Here is a 17,196-nt window from a genome sequence, read left to right as displayed (position 1 = left end):
TATGTGTATATATGGTTATATATTGAGTGTGAAAAAATGTTTATTTATATATATATTTATATATATATATATATATATATATATATATATATATATATATATATATATATATACAAACACATTATTAAACACTGACAAGTTGTACAAAATAATGACACATTTATTTTACATAACCAATAATAAAAAAAACCTCAAAGGAGTAAAATACACCATCTGGAAAAGCTATGCTGTGTAGCAACAAGAATGCAAGTGTCTAACTGCTGCATTCAAGTAGTCCATTCAAATCACCTGCTAAATTGTACAGAGCTTAATTTCTTTCTAAACTGGAAATGCTGCTTTAAGTGAGCAGCTGGTAAATCTTTTCACCTTTAAATATTTGTCAAAAAGAAAATTTTTGGAAATGGAAGTAACTGACAGACACATAATATCAGCCCACTGTTATCATAGTTTTTAGTCATAGCCATCAACTTTTATGAATTTGCAAAAAAAAAAAAAATTGTAATTAGGAGGTCAAAATGACAGTAATATCAGGAATATGTGATGAATGCAGCAGTCAACGTTAGTAGAGGATTGTTGTTCCAGGTTCAGACTTTTCAAAGCGATGCAGTTTAAGACACAGAGGACAATGGAGGGAAAGGGTTCTGCTTACTGACAACCAACTTTTGGTGCTGGTGTGAGATGTAACCTTTGATGTGACCCTAAGTGAGAGAAAACAATACAAACAATATACATTAACTATAAGAACATGGTTAGGATATCTTTACAGACACATGAAAAAATTTAACTGATGGTTAGTCCAAATTAGCCCTTAGGAAACCCAACAGCCAAACACAAACAGCCTCTCCCCTCAGTGTTTGTCCCCACATATCTAGGAAGGCCTACAGTGACATTCTTTCTCATGAAACTGTTCGTGAAATTCACTTGTTGATTCCACGGTCACTTCCTTATTATATCAGTAGTTAATCTAACATGCAAGGCCTTCTACAAAGATAACACAAAAGGTTACTACCACAACACTGTTGTGCTATAACACAGAAAGCATGGGCACACAAGGAGACACTGCCACAGCTAATCAGTCAGCGAACATGAACTACCACACGTCAGCCTTATCGTCATTTCGTTATTTTTAGATGAGCTAATATCTGTAGCTCATTTTCTTAGCTAGCTTAGTAAGCCAACTGCAGTTATATTAAGGAAAATAATGACCAATTCAGTAGAGTAAGGTTAGCATCGCTCTTCATGCCATTCAAATTCCCTTTATCTGTTCAGCACTGGGAAGCCATGCTGATGCTCTATACCACTCATATTCTTCATATTCTTTTTTTTTCAGTTTGTTTAGCAGTTTTAGCCTTTATTGGTTAGGGGGGAAACTGCAATTCATTGCACCATTTCATTTGCCATTACTTCTTTGAACATTCTTTGAAGAAGTTTCAGTGGGTCTCATCAGAACGAACCCACTTCTGTAACTCACTAGCTGAATGGCTAGTCTATGACTCCCCACTACATGCTGTGGAAGTGCAATCTGATAGGCAAGTAGACAAGCGCCTTTGTCCTGATTGGTTGAATCTTATGTGGTCCACTTCATATGTTTTTAACCCCATTTTCAGAATTTGTGGCAGCCACAGAGCCAAAATGACAGCTGTCAAAATAAGGAATGCACTTATTTAGGATACATTTGAAATTCTTCATGTACCTATCTGGTAATGAAAATCCATAAACATTTATAAAAAGTTGAAATTGGGACCCTGACCCTGACGGAGAAGCGGCTTAGAAAATGGATGGATGGATGGATGAAATTGGGACTACATCTACCCGGATTAGTATTAAAAGGACATATAACATTAATTTCTGAGTTACGAATGCAGTAAAAATAAATTGAAAAATAGAGGGTTTTTTTTTTTTTTTTAGCATAGCAGCCTACTTTCTCACCAGCAGCGTACCAGACTTTCTGCTTTTTGGGTCCAACATTATGAATTTAATAGTGATTATGGCCTTAAATTGAGGTCTACCAGAAAAAGTTCAACAATATGAGAAGAAATATTTTTTTAATTTACAGTATAGAATTATTTGTACTTTGTTGTTCACTTTGCTTGTATTTACTGCAAGCTACAAACATTCTGAGTATAAAAAGATTAAACTGGATGCAGTGCTGTTAAGTTTCTGACAAAATGAGAGTGTAGGCACAAGGAAATATGAATATTATAAAGCCAAAGAAAATGAGATAATGGAAGAGGCCAAACAGTAGACACATCAAGCACATCTTACTGTGTTTGTGTGGGATGTTTGTCATGTGTTGTCCATGTATATCTCACCATGTATATGAGATTGGCCAGGATGCACTGAACTTCGTCAATGTCAACCTCCTCCACCTGCATCATCTTCAGCGCCACCAAGAATGCATCAAGAGGGAGCTGGTGTGTCTTTAGCAGAAGATACCTAAAGAGAGAAAGAGCATTAAAAAAAATAAATAAATAAAAAATTAAATCATGAAATTTGCCCTTTCCTATTTATTCTGGTTAGAACCAGCGTAATAAACAGTAAAGATCTGGGTTATTTCAAAGACATCGTCTGTTTATAAGGTCTACTTACACTTTCTTGAAAAGGTTCCTGTAGGTGATGATCTTCAGCTTCTCAAGGATGAGGAAGATACCGCAGCGGATGAAGAACGTCTCATGCTTGGCTAGAGCTTCATTCAACAACAACAGGTTGCCCTCACTAGCAGAAGATAAAAACAAAGCAAACAATAGTGGTCTCCTATAATATGGTGACTATCTTAGATCCTGTTAAGTTTTGATTAGTTTTACCTGTGAAGGTACTGCAATTTAAGTGAATGGCAATGAGATCTGTGATTTTATTATAAATCAATTTCCAGTATAAATGTGCAATGTCCTTAGTCTTCGGACGAAAATGAATAATTCCAGACAGAAATACCTTCTGTAACTTTTGACTCCGGGCTCAGTAATAATAGTCCTGTTTGAATTGATTACATGGTTATGTAATCCACAGAGCTGATCACTGTGTGGTTTTTGTTACTTTGGGTTTTCATGTTTCAATCCAGTCTATGTGGAGTAATTCTAGAAAAGTTACACAAAGTTTATCCTGTACAGGCCAAATACATTACACACAGCATCACAGGACCCAGTAAAACAATCCAGTCTGAAAAGGGCTTCCAAAAATTTGCACAAATTTTTGAATCATATGTAAGTGTAGAAAGCAATCAGACCTCACTGCCTTGGTAACATCTGTGAACTGCATTAAGTCATATTTCTTGAGCAGTTGGGTCGTTGGCATGTGGCCCTGTAAAACAGAATCATGCCTACATTAAGCATCGGCAGCAACTCATACGTTGCAGGAATAAAAACGTGTGTGTGGAAACATAACAGTTATATGCAGTGGTCTTCAAACTTGCAGTATTTCAACCTCTATCCAATAAGCTGCCCTGCTCCTTACTAAACTCTGATACATGTAGCCAATCAAAAACCTGGGAGGAAGTCGATTAGCTGAAGCAGGTGTGGCAAATTGGGGTTGGAACAAGGCTCTGCAGAAGACCACTGGTGTAGTGTGTATGTAATACATGCAAACAACATGGCTGTTTGCTATACTGTGATTTCACACATATGCTGCAAACACTTCCCAATATAGTACTTATGTAAGTATGACTGTATGTATTGCTTACTAGCAGCATCTTGACAGGCAGAAGGTAGATGAGGATGAGCCGCTTGTTTCTCTGGCAGGAGCGATGGCTGTGCTGGAAGGAGAAGGACAGGTACTCTTCCGCTGAGAACACATACACACAGTAAAATGGAGTGAAGGCCATATACTTGACAGAAGACAGGTCAGTATCACCTGCAGAAGTTTTAATAGCGGGCTTCGCGGAAAGAAGTAAGATTTGAGCTGTGACTCTAACCCAGTTTGAAGTTGCTGTCAAACATTGCCTTGCGGCCCACGTAGTACTTGTAAGTGACTCTCTGGGCCATGCTATAGTCGTCCTTCAGGTTGGAGCTGTCAATGGCCCGGATTAGAGGCTTACAGAGATGCAGCTTATTGATCTGGAGAGACAAACATCAGACATCAGGCATCCTGTTAGACAATATTTAAATAAAGAAACTAACTGCCCAACTACCCTCATGTGGACTCCAGAGATTGTGGTCTAAGAGTAAAAACTTCTCAGGAGATTCTCAGGAGGTTTTGCAACCGTAAGGTTGTGATATGTAATACCAGAGAGATAACTGGTGTGATTCTGATATAGTTTAGCCCAAAAAAAGACCTTTTACTGGAGATCTTAATGGGGGCGGTTTTACAGTGTCCAGAACAGCTGTACATTGCATCATCATAAACTACAAGAAGACACATTCTGTTACAAACAAGCAAGTGGAAGATTTCAAAGGCTTTGGAGAGGAACATCATTAGAAATATCAGATGGAAGGTTAGATTTCCCAACTAGTAATCATTAACATGCACCATTTTATGACACTGCGTGATATACTGTTATCTAAAATATCAAACAAACAGTCTCAGTAACCACATTAGCAAGTCTATCTGAAATTAGACTGAAATTGTGTGATGATGATGATGATGATGTAGGCATGTATTCAGATGGCTTTAAGCTTTCATTACTTGTTAGCTACATTAGCATCATAGCTCCAGTACATAACCAAATAGGACACCACACATCTTCACTGTTTTACCACATTTGGGGTAGGAGGAAAACTTGAACTCAGTGACTTTTAAAGTCGGTATCAAGTCAGCAACATACACATTGATTGCAATATGCTACAATATCAATATGTCGCCTCTTACCTTGAAATAGATCTTGAACAGCTGGTTGATGAGGAACAACATCCCCCATTTCTTGGAATCATCAATGCCAGCGCGACTGTTAAAGACAGAGATGCAAATGGACTGATGTCTGTGCATATGTACAGTGTATAAGTACAATGTTGTGATTATATCACTACAAAGCACACTGGTGAACTGTTAATGTGGTTTAAAAATGCTCAACATTATCTTGGCTGTTCGTTCGATCATGGCAATGCCTCCATTCACCAAAATATTGAAAGAACTAGGACTAGCCCGAACGGCATTTTACAGGCCTCAATACTTGTTGGTCTGTCAGAATGAGTACTCAAATACTCACTCAAAATCACCCTAAAACCAATAACATTGGAAGTGTTTCAGGTCGTCCACCTGACAGAACAGACTCACTTTTTGTATTCAGCGTTTCTCTAACAATGGCTACACAACACGTCCATCGCATCCATCAAAATGCATGCTTATTATTTTCGTCTTGCACTTCAGTGCAGCGTAAACTTCAGATCAACTAAAATCAGTCATTCCTACTTTCAATAGTGTTCTAAACTATATTTTAAATAAACATTTATTACAATAAGACATGTTGGTGTAGCAGTAGCTCCTGTGCTGTTCTAACAGTGTGTGAGTTGAGACGACACGGATGCTTTGTATCAATTTATGATGTGTTCACCTAAATCAGCTACAGTTTACTCGTTTTTAACATTTTCCATAACAATACAAATCTATCCAAACGTCTTTGTTGATGAAACTTATTTTAGGCTACATGTTTGTGGTAGAGTCTTGAAGCTACAGCTTTACACAGCCTGGACATTTGGCACAAATCAGAAAACAGCCGTAGAAATGTCTTGAGTCTGAAACCAACCTGAACAGCCCATTTCACTCAAAATGCTGAATAAAACCTCACAGAAAAGCATTGTGACAACAGTAGCAGTCATTAGATAACAGATCAATAAAATCTAAAATGCTACAATAACCAGCTTTGCAAAATTTAATTCTGCAATGCAAACGTTTCTTAGGCTGGATTGTCGATAGCAGGTTGTCGTTTCACATCCATTAAAAAAGAGCACTGAAGTGGTTTGTTGTAGGTGTGTTTGTGGGTACAGATTGATGTGAGTAGGAAACTCACAAGCGAAAGTTTGTTTGTGACGTAAAAAATGTGTGTTTTAATCAAAAAGGGCAACCAGACATGTCTGCAAAATGCCAGCCAAACCGACTGAACACACTTGGATCTGGTCTTGTTTGGACAAATATTTGAAAATTTAGCTTGAGTTCTAATTAAAATCAGGTGAGCCCTATACGAAGCAGCCCTAGTAAAGTGTCTCTGTGTGTACTCACTTGTCACTGGCACACACTCGGAAGCAGCTCATCAGCTGCTCGGCTGCTTTCTCCAGCATGTCTCCCACCTTTCCTTTGCCCTTCTTCTGCAGCTGCTGCTCTGCCTGCCCACGCAAACAATGAGAACACCTCAGACAAAGCAACGAGACCACAGCAGCTGAACACCCACAAGAAGTACAGCATAAGAACAAAGAAGGAATTTTAATGCACACAGTAGTCACTTTCTTATTCCATCTATTAGTCAACATCTACACCATATCCTGAACTTCACTAACCTGCTGCATTCTGAGACGTTTTAAAATTAATGGACTGGTTTTACCAAAATTTCAGCCACCAAAAATTTTCATCTGAGAATGGAACATCCCCACAGCATTATGCTATGACCACCACATTTAACTGGGTTTGCAGGGTTGAAGGGCTCTCCCATCCTTCACCAAACAAAAGTAAAATCCATGTGCCTGAACAGCTCGTTTTGTCTCATTAGACCAAAGAACAGACTTCCAACACTCATCCCCATGTTTATAAATGATCACAGGCAAATTTCAGTCTTGCTTTGATGTGCCGCTGTGTGAGCAACGGAGGTGTCTTTGGGCGATGACCTCAAAGCCCACCACAATAAATTTGCAGTTCAAGTTCAGAAGAGGCCAGTTCACCATCTGTGAGGAGATCTGGGGGTTCCTGTTGATATTTCTAATTATGTTCCTCTCCAAAGCCTTTGAAATCTTTCACTTGCTTGTTTGTAACAGAATGAGTCTTCTTGTACTTTATGATGATGCAATGTACAGCTGTACTGGACACTGTAAAACCGCCCCCATTAAGATGGGCATCCACTATCTTCTTTCTGAGGTTCAAGACTTATTTCTTTGCTTTTTGGCCAGATGAAATTACTTGTTGCAAAAAACGTAAGACGTCTCCAAATCTAGCCCTCTAATTCCACTAGTTGTTCACTGGAGTCCGTTTAATAGAGTTCAATGCTAATTGGATGCTCCAAACAAGTCAGATGGGGTTCAAGTGTGGTTAAAAAGCAAAAGAAAAAAAATGCTCTTGGGGGCTAATAATTTTGACCACCCCAAATTTCAATACATTTGTAACAGAGCAATCTCGATTTTTTTTTTCCTCAATCCAAAATTTTAAATGGGCTACACTAACAAATGTTTTACACTGATGAATGTTTTCATTTGTAAAGTTTAAGAAATGATGTAAATATTGGACAGAATATTAGGAACATGTTCCATATCTCCTTGGGGTCCAATAATTTTGACTTTATCTGTATGTTGCTAGGGCTTTATTTCTCAATGTTGGGGTAAGTCTAGTAATACCAATGGTGATTCCCCACTGAAATTCCTTATTAGTCCAGGGCCAGGTTTACTCTGGGGATAGCAAATCAACTCCAGAGGGTGGTTTCATAAACACGATTTAGCCAAATCTAGGCCTAAACTGCAAACCCAGAGGCACATCATCATTCATCAAGTCCCATTTACGGTTATGGTTAAATTCAAAGTGTAACTCAAAGACAAACGTCCTTATCTAACTTTGATTAAGTTATGTGGTGCATAATCTCAGAAATTGTAATCTTAGGCAGAATCTTGTACTATGTGAATAAACTGAGGTGCATCATCATAATCCAACCTGCGAGAAGAGATTATCAACTGCAAAATCACAAATATTTTCAACATCCACTAATTAAGAACTAAGGAATTTGACTCCTAAAACACAGCGGTAATCACACTACGCCACACAGTACTTGCAGCAAAGTAATTAAGTCCTATTCACACAGCTGCTGTATTTTTTTTAAGTGTCCCTTCTATTCAAAATCAACAGGTGAATTAGGTAATGAATATTAATGACCAATGCTCAACGCCTGTGTTGGTGTTAAAATGGGAGTATTATTTTGTTGTTGAGTTACTGAATTATTTTAAATCATGATAGCAGCAACACTCTACCTTTCCACAAACCTTTTTCCTCTTTTTTTAATATGACTGACTACATCTCGTTCAAAGTCACTGTAAAATTCTCTATATTGAATTCTCTATTAGTAAGTGCCTACAGGGATTTGTTATCACAAATTCAACCACACAATTTTGTCTCATCACAGTCAACATGTAAATCTTATAAGCGCTGTCACAATCATTGTAAGTGTGTCCCTTTGGCATTTGAGCAATAAACTCAATTATTTTGTGCTAATTATTTTTAGATACTGCCTAGTGATGTCAGATGTACAGCACAAGTGTTCGAGTCATTTCTTACTAATTCTTACTAACTATAATGTGCTAATTATTTTTAGATACTGCCTAGTGATGTCAGATGTACAGCACAAGTGTTCGAGTCATTTCTTACCTCAGGGTGGTACTCTGATCTAAACACCACACACATGCAGGATTTCTCTGGGACAAACTGCACTTCCAGTTTACATAAATATCTAAGCTTTGCCAGTAGATCTGGTAAACCAAGGTGATTTTGCAGGATATGTCGTGATTGAAAATAACTGGATCCATTACATAAGTGTGGGTAACAGCATAAGCACCAACAGCACTGGTCAGAAACAAAACAAGCCCTCAAGCTAAACCCCTGTAGTACCATAACTTACATTGTTGGCGAATACTCGCAGATCAAGAGTTACAGCAAACATCACAGGCAAAGCCCTAAACAACAAAACAAGAGATCAATTGTATCTATAATCACAACTGTTCAACTGTAAATTTCTGAAAGAAGGAAAAAAAAAACACACTTTTGAAACATTGCTCTGCAAGTATGCATTTTTGTTTGAAGAGCGAAACATACCAGTTCTCCTCTTTGTGTGCTTGAAAAGCTTTCAAAAATGATGTATGATGTTAAGGCAAAACAAAGGTACTTAAGCTTGTATTTACAGCATGCAGATCTAGGATACATGCTTGTATTAATCATTGGCATGAACAAGAAAATACATCAACTGAGGGTGATTTCAATCCTTTATTGAGAAATAAAAATTTATCATGCTCAAAACACTGTACTGAACTTAAACTCTACCTTTATGCCCCTCAGGCTCTTCTGAGGGTCTCTCACTTTTGCCATTTCCCATAAAACACTGTCAATGATAGAAACCTGCACCTGGTGCATTTTATACTTTTATATCTGGAGAGGTGGAGGTTTGCACTGGAGAGGAGAGGAATGAAGGTCAGTAGAGACAAGATGGAATACATGTGTGTGAATGAGAGGGAGGCAGGTGGAAAGGTGAAGATGCAAGGGGTAGAGGTCGTAAAGGTGGATGACTTCAAATATCTTGGGTCAACCATCCAGAGCAATGGACAGTGTAGAAAAGAGGTGAAGAAGAGGGTGCAGGCAGGATGGAGTGGGTGAAGACGGATGTCAGGGCTGATGTGTGACAGAAGGATAGCAGCAAGAGTGAAAGGGAAGGTTTACAAGACAGTAGTGCGTCCTGCTATGATGTTTGGTTTGGAGACTGTGGCTCTGTCTAAAAGACAGGAGGCTGAGCTGGAGGTGGCGGAGATGAAGATGCTGAGATTTTCGTTGGGAGTGACAAGGCTGGACAAGATTAGAAATGAGCAGATCAGAGGGACAGTGAAGGTGGAGCAGTTTGGAGATAAAGCCAGAGAGGCCAGGTTGAGATGGTTTGGACATGTGTTGAGGAGGAATAGTGGATATATTGGTCAAAGAATGCTGGAGATGGAGCTGCCGGGCAGAAGGAGAAGAGGTAGACCTCAGAGAATGTTTATGGATGCAGTGAAGGTGGACATGGAGATAGTTGGTGTAAAAGTAGAGGAGGCAGTGGATAGGGCAAGATGGAGGCAGATGATCCGCTGTGGCGACCCCTAAAGGGAGCAGCCGAAAGAAGATGATATTGTTTATAGCTCAGTTGCACTATTGTATGAGATCTGTAACCTGCACAGGTACGTGCTACTTTGTAATCGTTCAGTCTGACAAACAATTTCTACTTTTTTTTTTTGTGAGCCAAATCGATCTGGGCTGGATTTCCCAAAAGCATCTTAGCATCTTAATCTGTAATTTTACCTGCATTTCTAAAAGAGGCGCTTACCCTTCTACGTCATTTATACCAACATCTCTTATTCTATGAAAATTGGTCAAAAAATGTCTTGATGTCCAGCAGTACAATTTCATTACACCACCTCGCCATGTAAACTAATCATGTTAAAATCGTGTTTAGGATGCATTTGAGAGACTGGGCCCTGTGTAGTATACAATCAAATTGTTTAACACATACTGAAAGTTGAAATGAATCTTGAGCTCAGAATAGAAAATATTAAACCTGAAAGTATGTACATCGTTATACACCTAGGAATTTGACTTTGGATCAAATGAGACACATGTTGAATACCAGTCCTTTTTCCAACTTTCAATCTTTTCCAGCAAGATGCCTCTATTGCTTTCTCATTTTGTCTGCTACATCACAGAAATAATGTTATAAAAAAGGATATTGGACCACAACTGTCTGGCATTTGTACGCCTCCACAAAGTCATGGTTGGCCACAGCATACGTGCATCTGCAAACAGAGTGAAGGAAAAACAACTGTGAGAATCGTAAAAAAATGAAAGCCATAGAAAGAATAAAATATCTATATTTTGAACAAGGAAAGCCTAAACAGAACAGAAGCCCAGTAAAGTATTGGCTGAAAGAACAGACAAGCAGTTTACCTGAGATGTGCCGCAACCATCTCATCATAAGGAGGTTCTAGCACCTGCTGACACTTGTCTTCCGGACTGGAAAGCTGGGAGTACAAAACAAGAGTAAGTAGAACACTTTACTCACAGACTGCAGTGGATTTCTATAACAATTAATTGCTTAACAAATGGCTTACATGAGAATTTCGTTTTTTAAACAAACACAGTGCGAGCCTGATTTTCAGAACTGTTCTAATAGGTTTATAAGATAAAACATCAAATATTGTGCTTTTGTACCTGCAAACGGGGATTGGCTACATGTGGGTGTTTGAATGACAGCAGCTCTGCACAGAACACTCCATCCCTTGTGTCAATGGCCTCCAGCACCTGTGAAAAGAGTGCTGCTACTAAGCCCGACATACAGCCTCTATGGCACAGACATCAACCATACTGACTGTTAGGGCTGTACCATACACTACTCGTCACTCACTACTGCAATCCTGACATTTAAAGTACTGCTATTGAAGAAAGCTGCAATATGCAAACAAGGTTCAAACATCCTGACCAATTCTTGGATGTTACAGATGTGTGTATCTGTGGGAGTTTGGATCATGACGTTCACGTTATGCATCAAAAGTAAATCATTTTGTCCTAAAACACTGCTGCCCTTTACATTGTGTGAAAAGTTCAGACTGAATGGACCAATAGAAATGCTCCAAATTTGCTTAGAATGAAACTATTTGACATGAACTTACATTACAAACAAAGAATGTTTGTGTCCTCTCCTGTAAAGCTGCTACTATGGAGATACTTGTAGAGTACATGTATATCGCAGCAACAGAATTTGTGCACCCTGGTCAAAATTCTTGTTTGAATGTTCTTTTGCCCATTCTTACAGTTCTGTAATATTCTTGGGGGGTCTTGCATGCACTTCTCCTGTGAGGTCTCTCCACAGATTTTCGATAATGTTTAAGTCGGGTAACTGTGAGGGCCGTGCTAAAACCTTCAGCTTGCTCCTCTCGAGGTAGTATATAGTGGATTTTGAGGTGTGTTTCGGATCATTATCCTGTTGTAGCAGCCATTCTCTTTTTTACTTCTCAGCATTTTTACAGATGGTGTGATGTTTGTTTCCAGAATTTGCTGGTATTTAATTGAACTCACTCTTTCCCAATATATGACTGATTCACTCCCATGCTTAACAGATGAAGAGGTATTTTTTTCATGACATTCTGCACCATTTTTTCTCAATATCTTTGCCCACCTTGGCTAAAATGTTTTATTTTGACTTCATCAGTCCAATGGACATGTTTCCAAAATGCATCCGGCTTGTTTAGATTACCACAATACTCAGTGTCCAAAAGGCAAAGATGCAAGAAAGACTTCCTCTAATGAAAGTCATATTTGTGCAACTGCTGCTGCACAGTAGGACAGTGCACCACAACTCCAAAGTCTGTTAAAAGTCTTTTGCAGTCAAACAGGGTTCTTGACTTGCCTTTCAAGAAATCCTATGAGCAGTCATCTTGGAAAGTTTTCTTGGTCTTCCAGACCTCAATCTGACGTCCACCATTCTTGTTAACTGCCATTTCTTAAATACAATATGAACCAAGGAAATGGCAACCTGAAAACACTTTGCCATCTTCTAACTGCCTCCTCTTTTATTTTAAATTATATTAATTTTCAGAGCAGCTGCTTAGAGACCATGGCTGCTAATTGTTGAGACTGGCTTTTTCTAACCAGCCACAGCCCTAAAAAGCTAATTAAGGTCTGAGCTCAAATCTTTTGGGGTGCAAGGTGCTCCTTTTGTTCACTTGTACAAAACAACAACTTTTACTCCTTTAACCATTCACAGTAACAGCAATTTTGATCAGGGCTGCACAAGCTTTGCATGCCACCGTACGTACACCAAGTGTCAAAAGTATCCAGACACTCGTGCTAATTTCATTGTGGAATTCTACCACTGTTTTTACATTTCAGCATAATTTTCACAGATTTTTAGATGAAAGGTTCTGTTCTAGACAAACTTAACAAGTCAGAATATTTCACAGTGACTGGTGATAGGAGGAAGAGTTTAATGCCTCTAAAAAACACAGGAAGCTATTACATGAGGCAATTATGAACAACCTGTCAGATGCCAGAGATCTTGTTTTATGACATGATGTATATGACACAAATGTAGCCATTTTAACCTACACGTGTCCTCCAAGTATTTACATGTAACGTTGATAATAGTGAAATGGTGATATATTTGGGGAAAAAAATTTCTTTGGGAACTATTTTTCCTCAGAAGGCCCAGCAGATACATGCCGTAACTCCACCATTACCGGATTCAAAAATATGTTTTAGGCCAAAAATACTGCTACGTCATCAAATTATCAAGGCACGTATTTGTGACCTTCACATAATAACTTTCAGTGAGGGAGCTTTTACAGCCATTAAACACTTCAGATGTCTGGTTCCTATCACCACCACTGTGAACAAAACTAACCCTGTAAAGGATTAACCTACACATCACACTGCTCTGAGTGACGTTACAGTACACGAACTGAACAAACCTGCTGGAGGTACTGATTGATCGTGATGTGAGCCATGTTGATCCTGGACAGCAGAACTACAACAAAACAAAACAAAACAGCTGCAATAAAGTCTGTTTTATATCACTACGCCTGTTTTATATCACTAAGTCTGCTTTATATCATTAAGTCTGTTTTATATCACTAAGTCTGTTTTATATCACTAAGTCTGTTTTATATCACTAAGTCTGCTTTATATCACTAAGTCTGTTTATATCACTAAGTCTGTTTTATATCACTAAGACTGCTTTATATCACTAAGTCTGTTTATATCACTAAGTCTGTTTTATATCACTAAGTCTGTTTTATATCACTAAGACTGCTTTATATCACTAAGTCTGTTTATATCACTAAGACTGTTTTATATCACTAAGACTGCTTTATATCACTAAGTCTGTTTTATATCACTAAGTCTGTTTTATATCACTAAGACTGCTTTATATCACTAAGTCTGTTTATATCACTAAGTCTGTTTATATCACTAAGTCTGCTTTATATCACTAAGTCTGTTTTATATCACTAAGCGAACCGTATCACTACACCGGCTCCATCTGCTAGCCGATATGCTAGCTTAGCGCGCTCATTCTGCTGAGCAGACATCAACAAAACGCGCCATTTAATGCTCGACTCGAGGCTGCGGCGTAGAGTAGTTTTTTGGCCTACAAGTGATACACAAAATATTTTAAAAATAAATACCTTTAAGATCTCATATCCCTCCTTCAGCGCGAAATGTGCCCCAGAGCCGCAGCGCTCGGCAGACTCCGCGTTTACCACTGTGATGGATTCACAAAAGCAGATTCGCTACTTTTCACCGGTGTCGAATATCAAGATGAGAATCAAAAAAGCGTTGTACTGTCCGCCTCTCACACAGTACACACACACACACACACACACACACACACACACACACGCGCACACGCGCACACGCGCACACACACACACACACACACACACTGCGGAGGACCTACTGGGAAACCCGGCTCTGGTCTGTTTCAGCGTCATGAATATAAATATATACACCTATAGACATTAGATGTATAGATGTAGTATTTATTGTTGTGGCTGATATTTAATTCAACTTTAAAAATCTTGGACATCACTTTTCACCTTTCATACACTGTATGGGCATCAAAGCAAGAACTACTAATTCAATAATTAAATAATGATATTAAGAGAAAGTATAGATAATTAAAAGTAACAATACTCATACATTTAGCAAAAAAATCAAATGAAATCAAAGATAAACAACTATAATTGGACGGATAATATCCTGTCTATGTTTTGTGTATAATGCATTATGCACAATGTGTGCTGAATAAAAAAATTAGTTTTAAAAAAAAATCTAATTAATAATAAAATAACATGGCTAATGAATGAATGAACGAGTGGAAGGATAAATAAATAAATGCGAAATGTCTTAAGATTTTGAATTATACAAGTGTAGCTTTTAATCAATATAATGCAAAATGTCTGTAGTCTGTTACTAATGTTTAATCTTACTTTTACTTGAAAATGGTATTGTATATAAAAACCCCAAATAGTGCATTATAAGTCGTTATATTCAGCCACAGGCTGCCTAATAATAATAACAAGCGCATGTAGGGAGTAGCTTGTATTTCTGGGGAGTCTGGTCTCTTCCTGCTCCTCACACTAAACCAAAAGCACGACTGCAAAGCCAATAATGAGTCCTTGGTGAGTGGGGAGAATGGAATAAAGTGTTAAATTAAACTTCTTATAGTTCTTTGATTACTGCACTACATACATCAGCGAAAAATCACCAGCATCTTTAAGGTTTTCTTCAGGAATCAGGTTTTCTTTTTTGCCTCGATCAGTTACTAACGAGTTCACTCGCGCTCACAAAGTCCTGTAACCTCCTCAGAAATATGACAGCGCCGCTGCTGTAATCGCACTTTTGACACAAGCGCTCCATAGAAACCCATTCATTTCGGACTCGCTCGACAGCGCCCTCTAGCGCCTGACCATCTCAGAGGACTTCCTGACGTCACATCCTGCGCTGAAGTCTGTTTAAAAAAAACTTAGTGCCATCTCGCGGAGAGCATCGATTCATAAAATGCATTTCTGACAGGCACATACTGCACCTCTTAGAGCTCTTTCATCCCGAGAAAAAACAGACAAGACAAAGAAAACAACACACACCAGAAAGACACTGCACGAGCATCAGAGATCTGTTGAAGCTCAGCAAATGCATTTTTCACGTGCTCTTTCTTTGATCAGCCCTGGACTGACCTCAAATCTGACCCTAAGTGTAAAAGTGGATATTTCTCCTGGACCCAAGTCCCCAGTGAGCACGCACGCACACACACACGCACGCACGCACGCACGCACACGCATACACACACACACACACACACACATATATATTATATATATACTCACCAGCCACTTTATTAGGTACCAATTCAACTGCTTGTTAACACAAATAGCTAATCAGCCAATCACATGGCTGCAACTCAATGGATTTAGGCATGTAGAGGTGGTCAAGACAACTTGCTGAAGTGCAGACCGAGCATCAGAATGGGGGAAGAAAGGGGATTTAAGGGACTTTGAACGTGGCGTGGTTGTTGGTGCCAGACTGGCTGGTCTGAGTATTTCAGAAACTGCTGATCTACTGGGATTTTCACACACAACCATCTCTGGTCTGAAAAAGAGGAAATATCCAACTGTCTATATAATACACACACACACACACACGCTAACAAAATAGAGGAATAAAATATCACAGATCAAATACTTACATGGAAAATTTCCAAATTCAAAATGAAGAACAGAGCACACTTTTCTGCTGTTTAACTCAAAACAAATAGCGCAGGTCAGAATGTGGGATTCTGGGAGTAGCTAGAACTTCTAGAGTGGGGTAACCTGGCGAGACCAACGGGTTCCACTGTGGTGGCACATTGCTTAGAAAAGAATGAATACAGTAGCAATGCTGTATTAAAATGAAATACTAATGAATGCGTCAGTGTTTCTCCGCACACAGTAACGAAACCTGTTCATCATTTCCATGTGAATAAAATAATACATCAAAACAACGACGGCCAAAAACAAACGGAAAGACAAAACTGTGTTGATGTAATATATTTTAGTCATTCACGAGGAAATGGTGCATTTGAATAAAGCAAATAAAATTCATCCTTTTTTTTGCGCAGCGTTAACTTTATAAAAAAGGCCAGGGACGTTATTCATTTAGGCTTCCCTTCGCTACAGATTATATACGAGTCTGATGATCCAAAGCTCAGCACTGTATGAGGGAAGGTGCAACACCTGCATGTATCTGACTGTAAAAAGAACCGCGTTAGTCCGAAACAGGAGCGGCTGATTTCTGAGAGTTAACTTACCTTAGCATCGCATAATGTGTCCCACAGAGCAGCACTGCTGGAGGACCCAGAGCGCTGGCTTCACTCGCCTGTTTGACTGGGGTGGTCAGAAGGGTCACCACGCTGAAGCTGGGGTGGCAATGGCCACCTCCGGCCACCCCTTGGCTACAAGTCAGTTTTATAGGTGAAGTGTTAGGAGGTGAGGATTTAGGGTTAGGGAGGACATGTGGTCCGGACCCCGATCATATTTGGGTAGCGTTATTAAAATGCTTGCATTACAACTAATAACGCTACCTAACGCTTAGTAAAACGGACCATTGATCAGTTTCTCTCTCCATGGTGCTGAAATGTTGGTCCCTGATCAGTTTTGCTCTTAAACGTATTATTCTTAGATGAGAAACAGTACAAACACATTAACATAGACTTTACTAAACGGCAGTGTCATTAAAAATACTTTGGGACAAATCTCAAAGCCGTAAGGAGTTAAATTCTTCTGCGGACCTCAGTCCGTAAATAACGCGGGAGGG

The 17,196-nt window shown here is 38.9% G+C and overlaps 1 protein-coding gene across 1 annotated transcript; it reads right to left on the bottom strand.

Moving 5' to 3' along the window:
• Positions 1-142: 142 nt before the first annotated feature.
• Positions 143-16,906, bottom strand: pcid2 (PCI domain containing 2). Its single transcript, XM_017701843.2, has 16 exons — positions 16,691-16,906; positions 14,031-14,107; positions 13,317-13,372; positions 11,062-11,151; positions 10,798-10,871; positions 10,581-10,646; positions 8,929-8,970; positions 8,735-8,789; positions 6,148-6,251; positions 4,801-4,876; positions 3,908-4,049; positions 3,677-3,777; positions 3,224-3,297; positions 2,590-2,715; positions 2,313-2,436; positions 143-698 (listed from the first exon to the last, which is right to left on the bottom strand). The coding sequence occupies exons 3-16, from the start codon at positions 13,350-13,352 to the stop codon at positions 609-611; spliced, it is 1,200 nt and encodes a 399-aa protein (XP_017557332.1). The 5' UTR covers positions 13,353-13,372; positions 14,031-14,107; positions 16,691-16,906; the 3' UTR covers positions 143-608.
• Positions 16,907-17,196: the final 290 nt, after the last annotated feature.

The sequence above is a fragment of the Pygocentrus nattereri genome, chromosome 12 (genome assembly GCF_015220715.1).
Source record: "Pygocentrus nattereri isolate fPygNat1 chromosome 12, fPygNat1.pri, whole genome shotgun sequence".
Classification (NCBI taxonomy): Eukaryota; Metazoa; Chordata; class Actinopteri; order Characiformes; family Serrasalmidae; genus Pygocentrus; species Pygocentrus nattereri.
This window is presented reverse-complemented; position numbering and strand designations above follow the sequence as displayed.

Excerpts from the sequence above, each read along its gene's own strand:
- pcid2 (XM_017701843.2), bottom strand. The coding sequence starts at position 13,352 with ATGGCTCACATCACGATCAATCAGTACCTCCAGCAG. Across the intron at positions 11,152-13,316 it reads TCAATCAGTACCTCCAGCAG|GTGCTGGAGGCCATTGACAC; the intron begins GTTTGTTCAGTT and ends CTCTTTTCACAG. Across the intron at positions 4,050-4,800 it reads TGTTCAAGATCTATTTCAAG|ATCAATAAGCTGCATCTCTG; the intron begins GTAAGAGGCGAC and ends TTGTCTCTCCAG.